General features: G+C 43.2%; 1 protein-coding gene across 7 annotated transcripts in view; it reads left to right on the plus strand.

The window, feature by feature from the left end:
- FARP2 (FERM, ARH/RhoGEF and pleckstrin domain protein 2) overlaps positions 1 to 14,721 on the plus strand; it is a 197,296-nt gene that overhangs the window by 151,856 nt on the left and 30,719 nt on the right. For all 7 annotated transcript variants that reach the window (XR_008446209.1, XM_054039883.1, XM_054039877.1 and 4 more), the window contains exons 14-15: positions 979 to 1,157; positions 8,109 to 8,198. Coding sequence is in view for 6 of the 7 variants with exons in the window: in XM_054039883.1 (XP_053895858.1) it covers positions 979 to 1,157; positions 8,109 to 8,198 (269 nt within the window). In the remaining variant the exon portion in view is untranslated. The remainder of the gene's footprint in view (positions 1 to 978; positions 1,158 to 8,108; positions 8,199 to 14,721) is intronic.

Here is a 14,721-nt window from a genome sequence, read left to right on the forward strand (position 1 = left end):
CCTATGATTCTATGATGAGTGCTTAGAACTGGTTCAAAGGTCTAGTCCTACAGAGCTTGACTCATCAGAGGGAGGGTTTAGGAAAACAACGTTTTACTTTGTCTGAAAAATTGTGGTCATGATGATTTGAATAACACATGTCCCTGTCTTTATTTTTTGCCCTCGCAAAATAAATCTGCTAGAGCAAAGCATCTTTGTCTAGTTATTTGCCTCCTGTGCCATTCATGCCCTTTGAACTACTGAAGAATGCTACAAGATTCTCTTCTACCTAGCTAAAAATTCTGTATGCTGCAGTGTTACAAGATCACTTTCATTTGTTGAAGCCAGTAAAACATTTAGCTCAAATATTTAACACATTTTGTAGATTTAGAGAGCCAAAGGGGGAATATAGTATGTGGTCCCTTTGTGTCTAGCAACATATTCCCCACCTCCAGAAACGCAGATATTGAGATCAGATATTCCACAAATTTTGAATTCATGAAAGATTTTTCCATTCCTTCCTCCCCCACCTCCCTTTGCTCCCTACTTTTTGGACATTTGATTGCTTTCTGAAGGAATACTTACTACAATAACATGTCCTAGCTTCTCTGTGGGGCTAAAGAGAATTCTAATTTTAAAAAAGGAAAATGTAAAAATGTACTCTTCTGTAAAAGTAATCTGTAGTGATCACTATTTAACACAATAAGGGGGAACTGAGCCATTTTTAGTCCCTGTCCAGTTTCTGTTCAATAGCTCAAACTATATCTTGCCAGCTAATAGCTCAATTGTATAGATTACTCAATTATTCCAAGAGATTTCAATCTGCTTGAAAATTTTGTGTACCAGTTTCTTTGGCATTTTTGAAGTAATTTAAGATTACAGTTATTGGCGAATAATGTTTGCATTGCTGGTAGGCAAGTGGGCTTTTTTAGATGAACCATTGTCATAACATATCTTTTTCATTTCCCAATCCATCTTCCCTTCCTTCTCCAATTCTAGGCCTCTCAATGGACCACCCTCAGCTTTCTTCCTTCACATTGAAGAGTCCACAGATCTTGAACCCCACATTTCAGATGAATTTGAACCCAGCTGTCCAGGGTTCATCTCCTCTTCTGAGTCCTGTCCTGAGCGATGCTGGCAGTGCCCGGGTAGAAGAGGAAGAGGAAGTAAAACACAAGGTAAGGCAATGGCATTACAGAGAACCTAAGCAATGAGTGAGCAGCGTGTATTGACTTAGTGTGGATTCTGATGCAGTTCTCTGTATATTCTTCGTTCCTATTAACGATATTTTGTGCTAATACGAACTTAGTGTTTGCAAGCTCCTACAATGAAAATTCAGTGGGAGTATGTTGACCCTGGGGTCCCGGAGTCTCTTGCATTAGAACCTCATGCCAGGATAGTCCTCATTGCTGCTGTTGGAGTTGAGTATGCATGTTGCGTAAGTGTGTGTGTTGTTAAGCACAGCATAATCCTTGTCTATGCACAGTGTTGTATTTAACATTGTCAACTGATTGGACAGTCCTTGTCTACACTAAGTGCTTAATGTCGTGTTAGTTAAAAATTTGTTCTAACCTGATTCAATTTCCCAGGGTGGACAGGGTCACCGAGCTAAAATCTGTTAACGTACGGGGCATGTGGCAAAAACTACTTAGGCTTTATTAGAATGTGAGGTTAGAGTGAGGAGCTTTCAGTTATTTTTGAAGGTTGGTGCGTGGACGGTTTTTGACACTGTATCAGCTAATAATATATATATACATATATATACATATATATACATATATATATATACACACACACACACACACATCACGATTGTTTTATTATTTCCTTTTATATATGATGTGCCTGCCATAAAACTGAGTTCAGCTCAATATTTAAAAAAACCAAAGTAATTATTAGCTGATACAGTGTCAAAAACCGTCCACGCACCAACCTTCAAAAATAACTGAAAGCTCCTCACTCTAACCTCACATTCTAATAAAGCCTAAGTAGTTTTTGCCACATGCCCCGTACGTTAACAGATTTTAGCTCGGTGACCCTGTCCACCCTGGGAAATTGAATCAGGTTAGAACAAATTTTTAACTAACACGACATTAAGCACTTAGTGTAGACAAGGACTGTCCAATATATATAAAAAAATATTATAGTGGCACTCAGTCTTTTTCCATTTCTGTCACATATACCTCATTTTTTCAAAAGTGTAATATTTCAACAATTTGCATTCCCTTTGGATTGAAACTCATTTTAAAAAGTTTTTAAGCCTTGGGATGAATTTTTGTTGCTAATTGATTTTAAGCATGGTCAACTTCTGAGAGTTCTAAAGCTTCAGTTTCCTCTTGAAAATAATTTCTTAAAATGAAACTTATCCAGGATGAGACCTTAAGTTTCATGGTAAATTTTTACAGGCTATTTATGAATACCTGGAAGATGGAGACTTACAATGGGAATATGAATATAAATGTGTTGATGCTTATGAGTGCTGCTGTAATTTTATAGAAATATCAGGGCATGAATGTGTAACTTAAGTTTTTATATACTACATATTGTCTTGTATTTTAAAATCATAGTTACCTTTACTTGTGCAATGATTTAATTTTAGTAAATGGAAGTCTTCCCCAGCATTTCTCTAAATTACAAAACACTTGGTGAAAATGTTCAGTAGCCCTTAGTTTCTCATTGCTTTCATGTGGCACCATGTGCTTGCAGAACTGCAGTGTTAACTCTTTTTTGGCACTTGAATTGGATTTCTGGAAAAGGAAAGAGGCTCAGTGATGGGGAAAGAACAATAGGATTTGAGAGGGAAAATAGAAATAGCGCGGTAGTTGGCACCTGAAGGACAGTTTAAAAGATGTCATTACCATATCTGCTCTGCAGTGTAAAGGGCATTAGGTGAGGGTTGGTACACTATCTAGAGTAATAAATACCTTTTTTGCTTCTTAGAAATATTTATTTTAAAAGACAACTGAAATGTTAAAGACTCTTCAAAGGGAGCATTCAGAGACTTATAAAGGTTAGAAAATAAACTCAAAAAGAAGATAAAGTGGAGCAACACCACCCCCCACCCCAAGCTAAATTTTAGCTTGGAAATGTTTGTAGTGGCAAGGAAGTCACACATCATCATCCTGCCATTGCTGCTGCAGGCACTGTGTAAGTTCTCCGCATGCTGGTTCCACACCATATGCCCTTGTTCTATCTAGGATGGGTGCACCCCTCTCTACCTATTAGGGTACGCAGAATGGAGCAGATATGAACAGAATGAGATACTCAGTACTAATGCCAGGCACTTACTACAACTGCGCCTTATAAGGTAAAGGGGAGAGAAGAAGAGTGGAGGGTGGGTATGAGGAACGTTCTAGGAAGAGAACTCAGATTCTAAGTTCTTCAGAGTAGAGACCATCTTTTTGTTTTATGTTCGTACAGCACCTAACACTATGTTTGGAGCTACTACAATACAAATAATAGTAATAGAGTTAGAGGAGACAGAAGAAAGTTGGATAACTTTGATCTTGTCAATAATGAGGAGAGCTAGTCAATGCATGAAGGAGGGCAAAAACAATAGTGAGGGCCTTAATTACCTGGCTTACAGGAAGAAACATGGGTCTGGTGCTTGTTTCACGGGACCAGAAATGGCGCTGAACAGAGTGCAGCTGCTCTGTGACTGCCAGCAGCAACTGTGAATTGTTTTTGTCAATGGCTTGCAGCAGAGCTGCTTGCAGGACATCGCTATGTTCCGTGCGGTGGACCCTACTTTGGCTCTGGAAATACTGCAGGAGAAACCACGAGGTGTTTGAGATGCTCGCAGCAAGAGTGCACAACTGAGCAGGTGCCATAACCCCAGAAGCATGGAGTACGCGCAGTGGTTTTAAGGCGCGAAAACCACTGGGTTGTTTGCCATTGATACAAGGGAGGGAGGACAGTGCATTATGGGATGTCGATGCAATATTCCCATTCTCCCCTGTGACAATGTATTGGTCTCATGAGGCATTGCACAAACTTCCCAAAGCACACTGCGGCAAGTTGCACTTTGGGATTGCTACCCACAATGCTTTGTGCATCGATGCAGGCGCTGCTAGTGACGCACTCCATCGAGACAATGAGCTTGGTGTGGCCACACACAATCGACTTAGTTAATTTGGAGGCTCAAGGTCAAAATAGATCAAGTCAACTTAATTTTGTAGTGTAGACAAGCCCTAAAACAAAAGGAAAGAAGAGAATGAGTGTCACATTTATCATGCTAATAAGGTGCTTCCAAAGATCATTCACTTTTAAAATATTTTCCAGGAAAGAAGCCCCAATTTCCTTCCCCATCCGTTTCTTCCCCTACAGAAAAATTAGCATGTTGTTTTTTTCCTCTCTCTGAACTTCCTTCCTCCTCAGTTGGATTCTGAATTGGCTGCTGCTCAGGTAAAGATAGTGGATATATAGGCCAGCCTGTGGGTGTTATGTATATACATCAATCAACTGACTAACATCTTTGACAGATAGTGGCCTTTCTACCTGCCCTGTATGATTAAGCATAAAGCAGAGACTAAAAAAATAGCATCTCTTATATTTATTGCCCTGTCTAAAAGCCTGTTTGATTTATTTCTTCCACTTCTTGTGTCCCAGTTTGTGTTCAAATAATTGAAATCTCTTATTAATACCATTATGTTCCTTTTGCATAGCTTTTTAATTTTTGCTGATTTTTCTGTTGCTCCTTCTGATGAAGCATCTTATAGCAAGCTCCTCTGTAAACTTATTTCCTTTATTGCATTTAATCTCAAAATGAAACAATTCTACCTCATCCAGAGTGGTCTCACCGATCTCCTCATTTCACTGCTTCCTTCCTGTACATATAAGTTACTTATCCTGTCCTGCCCCTTCTCATCTGAACAATATATCTTTCAGTATTAACCATGTTGTTGCTCTCCAAGTATTGTCTCTTCCTCACATTCATTTATCATCCTCCAAATTAGTGCTGGCATATAATAATTTTGGAAGGCACCTGCATTATCCCCCTCCATCTTTCCTCCTTCCCTGACATCTCCATCTCTATTCTTCCTTCACTTCTCCTGTCCAAACCATTCTCTTCCCCCACATGCTCAGTTTTCCTTTCTTATGCACTTACCCAGGTTCTTCTGTCTTTCCATTGAGACCACAGCAGGCTTGAAAACCCTTCTAGTAGGGCTGGGGGTGGAGTGGAGTGGGGAGAATTGCAAAGGAAAGAAAGGTGCCTGGAGGCTCAAAGAACCTCCCATAGGTAGGTTGGATGGCCAAGACAGGACCTGTAGCAGCCTGTAGATGAAGTAAGTGGCAGCTGCTGGGAGACCAGCATTGAGAGAAGTGGAGCAGAGCTGTCTGGTCAGCAGGGCGCGAGGGACCAGCTGTGCAGAAGCTCACAGCACAGCAGTATCATTGCTACAGAGGTCATAGGCAGGCTGTTCCATCTGGTACTCCTTTTGCCACTGCCTTTGTCACCTACGCTGCATACATTGCTGACATCACACAACCATTCCTAGGAGCACCCTGTGTGTAGTTTGCATGTCCCTAAGTGGCTTTAAGCTCACAATTGTCACTCTGACTTTTTTTGCTTTGACAAATCCATGACCTAAAATTTACTCCTATAAGCTTACAGTCCTAATTGTGTTCAGTGGTATATTGAGTACTCACAGTAACTATGACAGTGATGGTTAGAAGTGAACACCTCTAGCACAATTTTTACCTGTAATTTAAAGAGGGGAATCGTGAAGATGACTGGTTTGTACAAAATGGCATCTTGTTTCTCTTAGCAGAAATTATTCTAGCGATCTATAAAGAATTAGTAAGGCCACATTTGAAATGTGATGTATTGTTCAACCTGTTTATAAATAGAATATTTTTAGAAAGGAAAAAAAGCACAACAGAAGGGAGTCAGAATGTTACAGGAACTATGAGATCTCAGTTCTTCAGAAAGGTTAGAGAAGCTATGGTATACTGTGGAAAGACTATTTATGAGAGGGAGCCCCACTGAGGTTATACTGCCTTTTGAAGGGAATAGAAAATTGATAAAATAAGGCTCTTTAGGTTAATGTCAGGTAAAATTATACAAGATGGTTATAGGTGTCTAAAGTAAAGCTCCCAAAGGACCAGTTTCTGATGCCTTATTCACATTGACTAGTTTCTTATTCCGCAAGTGATCCCATTGAAGTTTAATGGGATGACTCCTGGAGGAAAGCACTACTGAACTGGAGTAAGGGTATTAGAAATTACAAGAACTTGGGAATTTATTTACATCAGTAGGAGTCAAGACCTAAAATAAACCACTACCGGGAGCAACAAACACAAAACAATCTAAAAAAGAGCTAGACAAGTATTTGGAAGAAATAACGTTGTGGGATGGGCCCATCGAAGAGTGTACCTAAGAATGACTTTCTGACAAGCCATTAAAATGTTTTGCACGAGTGCAGTATTAACACATCAACTCTGGTATGTTATATATACATAGAAGTCATCTGTGCAATTGTATTGGAAGGTGCTTCCAATCATTGTCATAGGGCTCACTAATCCCAGTAGTAGTGCCAGCTGTTGTTTATCACTTCTGGGCTATAGCCAATAAAGCATTTACTTCTGTTGCACCCATATGGTCCTCTCTGTGCTCCTGGTGCCTGCCTGCAGTACAACAGGATAGTAGTGAGGCTATGTGATGTACAGTATAGGGTGGAATGCGTATGCTTTTCTGGTGCCATAATTTTAATAACTCTGAGATTCTCTAGAGGTTCAGTGCCCCTTGATACTTTTATACCAGTAGAATTAATTGAAATGGGGTTACCTGAAATAATGCAACTGATTTTATTTTTTAGTAGAGGGAACCTTTCTTCTTTTACTTGGTATATGGTATATATGTAAAAAAAAAGGGGGGGAAATAATTTTAAAGCTGTAATACTGTTAAGAGGGACAAAAAGATAAATAGGTTCTCAGCTGATGTAAAGTGGCATAGCTCCATTATTTCAATGGAGCTATACTAGTTTACATAAATTGAGGATTGTGGGCACACAGCAAAGTGAGTTAAGGACAAAGTGGTGTCTTAACTTGAAATGTGATCAGACCTTCAGTATTATTTAAGAATTTTTTAATAATATATGTGTTTAAGCCAACTTGACTTTTGATTTGTTGCAACCACAGAAAATCTGTTTTCATCATTTCCGTCTGTCCTGCTTCAGTATCCATTCCCATTTCCTCTCCCCCTCCCCCCTTTTAAATAGCGGTTTGGAAGAAACTGACTCCAAATATAGTGAAACAAAGTGATTGTTTCAGTGGTTTTTTGACACTGGACAAGTGGCATTGATAAAACTGAAGGTAATTCTTCTTAAGTAAGAATTCACTGCCTTTCCAAACTGGTATTGCTTAGGGCCTAGTGGGATTTCTTTGTTTTTCTTACAAACTCTTGCAACCCCAGTCAGCTGTACCTAGGCACCTTATCTGCTCAGCCTAGGGATATAGTGCGTCTGCTTTCTTAGAACAAATGATATTAAAATTAAAAAGTCAGCCATCGGGAAAGGCCCAGGATCTAGCATCTGCATCTTAAATCTCTGTATCCATGTTGATAGAGCAGAGTACTACCATAGTCACCCCCTGGCAACGAAGCAGCAAGCATTTTGATTGTTGTGGCTTCTTAGCTAATTAGTGTCACCTTTGAGTAAATGGAAGCAGAGTGATTCGGAAACTGCCAAAACACTGATGCTGTTGTATTAGAAACACAGGTCATACTTAAATTTATTACAGAATCATTTAAAATCTGTCAAAGCTGGAATAATACTTTCCCCACTCTTGTAAAGTGCTTTGAGATTTTGGAATGAAAAGTGCTATATATGTGTAAGGTGGTGTTGTGATCTAATTTAATTTGGAGGTTTCTTTTAGACTCAAATAAAAAATAATTTACAACAACTTCAATGTTTGTTTGAGAAATCCAACACTGATCTGACTACCAGTGCTTTGAAAATGAAACATTCCATTTTCACTGCAGGAGGCAGCAGTTTTGCCAAAGTAACATTGCTTGAATTCTCCCCAGAGAGATACAGTAACTGGTTGAAAGCAAGTTCATGATTAAAAATAAGAAATGTAATATATGTATGTTTGTTTAATTCTAATTGGTAGTTTTTCTTTTCTTTCAGCGATATCCAACAGAGAAGGTGTATTTCATAGCAAAGGAGATTCTTGCTACTGAACGGACATATGTGAAAGACCTAGAAGTCATTACAGTAGTAAGAGAGTTAAATTTCTTTAATGTTGTTCTATGGCACCTTTAAGACTAACAGATGTATTGGAGCATAAGCTTTCGTGCGTCTGACAAAGTGAGTATTCACCCACAAAAGCTTATGCTCCAATACATCTGTTAGTCTTAAAGGTGCCACAGGACTCTCTGTTGCTTTTTACAGATCCAGACTAACACGGTTACCCCTCTTATACTTTAATGTTGTTGTTCCTCACAGTAGGTTTTTTAACCATTAACTTGAAAAAATAGAAATTCTTCTTTGAGTGCTGTCCCTGTGGGTGCTCCACTTCAGGTGCCGGTGCGTCCTGGCACCGTTAATTGGAGATTTATGGTTGCAGTGTTTGTGCACGTCGCATGTGCGCAGTAGGCATCTTGCGGTACCGTTGGTGCTGTGTCTAGTGCAACGACCCAAGCCATCCGGGTCCTTCTCAGCCATCCAACTTTTAAAAATAGCAGTTTAAGTAGTTAGTCTTTCTAATAGTTGTAGTTAGTGTTAGTGATAGTTTTAGTAAAACCAAAAAAAAAGTTTGTTCTCGGTTTACACTCCCCATAGTTTCCCCACGCCGGGATCGGTTAACTGTTAAGATGCCTGGCTCCCCAGACTTTAAGCAATGTGGCTCTTGCCACAAAGCAGTGCCTGTTTTGGACGGACACTCTTTGTATGTCCAATGTCTTGGGGAGGCGCATATCCCGCAAAAATGCACCCACTACTGTAATCTGAAAGCGAGAGCCCGGCGTGACCAAGATCTCTGGTTGAAAATGATACTGATGGAGAAATCTCTCCAACCAGAACCAGACCAAGAGACCTCCTCTCTGGGCACCCTCCTTGCAGGGACAGGAGACGTGTCTCCCTCTAAAAGACTGAGGAAGAGGGCACAGACGTCTCTGCAGAGAGCACCGCAGAAACATAAGGTGGTCTCCTGCCAGGTCACTACCGACACATGCTCAAGTGAGCACCTATGACTCTCCGAGCACCGCTGAATCCTGAGCGAAGGAGACAGAATTAAGGCACAGACAGCGACGTGTCTTCTCCATGGCACCGAATTCACCCATAAGGGACTCTGTACCGAGCGTCTCCTCAGGCACCATGCCTCCACCCCCAGCACCAACATCGCAGTCGGCACTGGTTGAGAAAACCAAGTTGGCACTGACCGCACCAACGAAACCAACACAACAACTGACAGCACCAGCGTTGGCACCGATAAGAACGCCCTGACAGTACTGATATTAGAACCACCACAAAATCTACTGCAACCGAGTGACTTGGCTGTCTCGTCGGCACCGCAGTCCCCACTATTCAGTACTGAGGGCTCTCCTGTAAGTTATAGCAGAGATTGCCATACTGTTCATGACGTGGTACACTCATCCAGTGAAGATGATGATGATGTGTAGGAGCCATGCACTTTCTCGCCGCACCACTCATCACCGAAAGACCACCGACCACCCTGGAGCCAGATGGGGCCCAAAATACCCTTACAACCAGCTGGTTCAACCATGATATGGACCACTGTGGATGTGTCCACCGATGGCCTTCCCAATGCAATGGACACATTGGGAACCCTGAGCAATTTACCAGGGCCCCCACTCTAGGCCACCCCTGGCTCATAGAGGCGAGCTCAAGTCTAATCCCACGTCTCCCACCCTGCCGCCAACGGAGGCTCAGGATGTTGGGGATAACACAGAAACAGGCACTGATCAGGAAGCGAATCTCATGCTCACAATTCTTCCTCCTCCCCGGATGAGGTAATCATGCCACCGCCGCCTACCTTGGTAGATGACTTCAAACAGTTCCAGGAACTGTTTAAGCGGGTCAACCAAAGCGAGGACATCCCATTGGAGGAAGTGCAGACAAACCAACACAAACTGTTACAAATGTTACAACCTTCATCTACTTCCAAAATTGCTCTGCCCATCAATGATGTGATTTTGGAACCAGCAAAAACAGTCTGGCAGACACTGGCCTCAATTTCTCCGACATGCTAAAGGGCTAAAATAAAGTAGTATGTCCCTGCCAAAGGGTGGACTTCCTCTTCTCACTTCTGCCTCCCAACTCCTTGGTGGTCGATGACGCTAATCAGTGTGGCAAACAACAACAGTTTAGATCGACCCCACAAGGTAAAGAACCACAAGAGGCTCGACCTCTTCAGGTGAAAAATTTACTCCTCAGCGACATTACAATTCCGAATTGCCAACTATTTGGCCTTGCTGGCTAAATAAAATTATGATAATTATGGGAAACTTAGCTTGTTCTCAGCGGAGCTCCCCAAGCAGAAACAATCACAATTTCAGGCCATTGTAAATGAGGGTCAACTCATAGCTAAAACAGCCCTCCAAGCGTCTTTGGACATCATGGCCACGGCAGCCAGAACCATGGCCATGGCTGTCATCATGCACCAGGTATCCTGGTTACAATCCTCTGGCGTACCTAAAGAGCTCCAAACCAAGTTCAAGGACCTACTTTTCGACTGAGAGAGCTATTTTTGGCCAAGACAGACGAGGTGCTCCACTCAATGAAAGATTCTCGAGCCACTCTCTGCAATTTGGGGATCTACACTCCACCTGCGAAGAGAAGACGGTTCCAGCCTTATAAGTGGAACAGGGATTCCTCTTTCAACTGACAGCAACAGCGGCAATACGAGAATCAAAGACAATGCCAACGTTCGCAGCGATGGAGAACACCTCGATCTCAACCGTTGACTTCTCAAACAGTTCCACCCAAACAACAATTTTGAAGTTTTTGTCAAGGGTGTGGATGACTTCCCTCACCAGGCTGTGCTTACACCAGATCTGTCCCCATGCTTTGGTCACCAGCTTCACCCATTCTGCCACATCTAGCAGTCAATAACCATGGACCAATGGGTGCTGGATATCGTAGGATTGGGATATTCCATCTCCTTTACCTCCCAACCATCTACCCTCCCCCCTTCCCCATCCCTCTTCAGGGAACCTTCTCATAAGCACCTATTACGACAATAAGTCAATCATTTTCTTCAACTAGGTGCCGTGGAATGAGTACCTTCACAATACAGGGGGAACGGGTTCTACTCCCACTACTTCTTGACCCAGAATAAGAACGGGGGATGGAGACCTATCTTGGGTCTCAGGAAGCTCAACAAGTTTGTATGCACTCAAAAGTTCAAGATGATCACACTGGGCACGATACTTCCAACACTGCAAAAGGGGGACTGGTTTTCAGCCTTTGACCTTCAAGATACTTATTTTCATATTACCATACACCCCGCTCACAGGAAATTTCTGCGATTCGCAGTAGGACACAAACACTTACAGTACAGAGTACTACCATTCGGCCTATCTACTGCACCAAGAGTTTTCTCCAAAACCCTAGTAGTAGTAGCGGCACATCTACGCAAACATCTTCCTTTACCCGGACGATTGCCTTCTCAAAGGCCCAACTCAACAAGAAGCACTGGGCACAGTCCAGACGACGATAGCACTCTTCAGGGATCTAGGGCTACAGATAAACGAACGAAAATCCACTCTAATCCCTGTCCAGCACTGGACTTCATTGGGGCACATCTCAGTGCCATAGAAGTCAAGGCATCCCTGCCCCGCACAGATTCACAACTCTGACAAACCTTATCTCAGAGGTAAGAGTCAGCCCCCAAATAGTGGTTTGTGCTGTCCTGCAACTTCTAGGACACATGGCAGCTTCAGCGTTCGTGGTACAACACGCAGGACTACATATGCCCTGCCTACAGGACTGGTTAAGCTCAGCATACATACCCAGCAAGCACAGCCTGCACAAATGACTTGCAGTACCACCCCATATCCTGGACTCTCTACACTGGTGGACAAGACCAGAAAATGTATGCATGGGCATCCCGTTCCAACAGGAACCCCCATCAATAGTAATCATGACAGACGCCTATAGGCATCAGCACATGGTTCCAGGCAAATGGTCTCTTGCGGAGACTCAGCTACACATCAATCTATTAGAGCTACACGTGGTCTGCAATGCCAGCAGACGCTTTCTGCCTTGCATAAAGAACGAATCAATTCATATAATGACCAACAACATTGCTTGCATGTTTTACATCAGTTGCCACGGGGGTGCTCAATCTTACTCGCTATGCACCGAAGCCATGAAACTGTGGAACTAGTGCATACATCATAACACAAACCTTCCTGGCTGTCAGAACATGTCAGCAAACAAACTCAGGTACGCCTCTTGAGAACACAAATGGGAAATGAATGACAGAGTCCTACTATCCATATTCTGCCGGTGGGGCACTCCCCTCATCGACCTGTTCGCATCTCCAAAAAAGCACAAATGCGCAATGTTCCGCTTGAGAGTGGGAATGGGACCACAATCACTGGGGGACTATCTTCTTCCTCATCATATGGGATGCACAACTCGTACGTGTTCCCACAGATTCCCCTAATATCATGCGTGGTACACAAGATATGCCTAAACAAGGCCAAGGTTATCCTCATAGTTCTGATGTGGTCCGGACAAGCATGGTACCCTTACCTGGTGAACATGGCGACATGCGCCCCTCAAGCGCTCCCTTGCCATCTGGACCTGCTGTCTCAGGACAACGGTTGCACTCTTCACCCAAATCTGGAAAAACTCCACCTACAAACATGGTTCCATTATGGCAAACTAGCTTGCTCGGAACAAGTCAAACATGTATTACTAAACAGCAGGAAAGTAACCACGCATAATACTTACCTTCAAAACCGGAAGAGATTCTCCTCCTGGTGTCAAGAAAAAACACATGCTGGCCTCCACAACACTGCTACCATTAGTGCTGGAATACCTACTGGAGCTGAAATGCTCGGGTTTAGTAGCAAGCTCAATCAAAGTTCACCTTGCAGCCATTACAGCATTCCATCATGAGACTGATGGGACCTCAGTCTTCACGCATCCCATCGCTTAACACTTCCTCGCGTCTCCAGAACATTTACTCAGGGGTTTGCCAACCTACTCCGGCCTGGGACCTCAGTCTGGTATTGAAAGACCTCACCAGAACACCATTTGAACCCCCAGCTACCTGTTCCCTCCTACACTTGGTCACTATTGTTTCCGCCAGATGGGTGAGTGAGATAGGGGCTCTCATGGCCGAGCCTCCCTACACAATATTCTTCAAAGACAAGGTCATGCTACGTCCGGACCCAAAATTTCTACCAAAGGTAACATCATCCTTTCATATGAACCAACCAATCCATCTTCCTACGTTCTATCCCAAGCCTCATGAGACTCCAACAGAGACTGTCTTGCATACATTGGACGTCACGGGGGCATTAGTGTTTTACCTCGAAAGGACCAAACCTTTCTGGAAATCTCCTAGAATTTTCATTTCTACTACCAAGTATTTGAAAGGCTGTGCAATATCCACTCAGACTGTCTAAATGGATCTCTACATGCATTCAACATTTGCTATCATATTCGGAATGCAGACCCTCTTACTCACATCAGAATGCATTCCACATGATCAATTTCAACCTATAGCATTCCTAAACAATGTTCCAATACTAGAGATTTGTAGGGTGGCCACTTGGGTCTTTGTCCGCACATTCACTGAGCACTATGCAATCACTCAAGACTACAGGGCTGATGCCATAGTTGGCCTAACTGTACTTATCTCTACGACTCAAATGAACCTGAAGTCCCTCCTGCCTTCTGAGGGGCACTGCTTTACAGTCATCTGAAGTGGAGCACCCACAGGGACAGCACTCGAAGAAGAAGAGAGGGTTACTCACCTTGTGCAGTAACTGAGGTTCTTCAAGATGTCTCCCTGTGGGTGCTCCACTACCCACCCTCCTCCCCTCTACTTCGGAGTCCGCTGCTAGGACTCTGTGATAGAGAAGGAACTGGAGGGCTTGGGTTGTGCGCGCGCTAAAGGCAGCACTAATGGCACCACAAGATGCCTACTGTGCACGCGCAACCTGTGCGGATACTGCCACCATAAATCTCCGATCGACGGCACTGGGACGCACCAGTACCTGAAGTGGAGCACTCACGAGGACACACATCTTGAACAACCTCAGTTACTGCACAAGGTAACTGTTCGGGAGTCACCTACAATGGAGCACCCATAGGGACACTACCCGAAGACAAAGAAGAAGTTACTCACTTTGTGCAGTAACAATGGTTCTTCGAGATGTTTGTCTCTATGGATGCTCCACGACCCACCCTACTCCCCTCTACTTTGGAGTTTTGCTAATAAATACTGCGGTAGAGAAGGAACTGAGAGGGAAATGCCTGCGCATGCTAGCTAGGCTCGTGGCGGGTGAGGCAATGCACATGTGCGGATGGGACGGACTGCTATTGAAATTCTCTGCTTGGTAACGCGGGGACACATGCACACTTACAGTGGAGCACCCATGGGGGGACACATCTCGAAGAGCCATCGTTACTGCACAATGTGAGTAACTTCCTCCTCTTTCACCTGAGTAATTCTAAACTCTACATAAGATAACTGAAATACTTGGCACCTCAAAGACATAAGGTATGTTCCCTTCCTCCCTGTGAAAACACTGGGAACTAA

The sequence above is a fragment of the Malaclemys terrapin genome, chromosome 9, assembly GCF_027887155.1.
Source record: "Malaclemys terrapin pileata isolate rMalTer1 chromosome 9, rMalTer1.hap1, whole genome shotgun sequence".
Classification (NCBI taxonomy): Eukaryota; Metazoa; Chordata; order Testudines; family Emydidae; genus Malaclemys; species Malaclemys terrapin.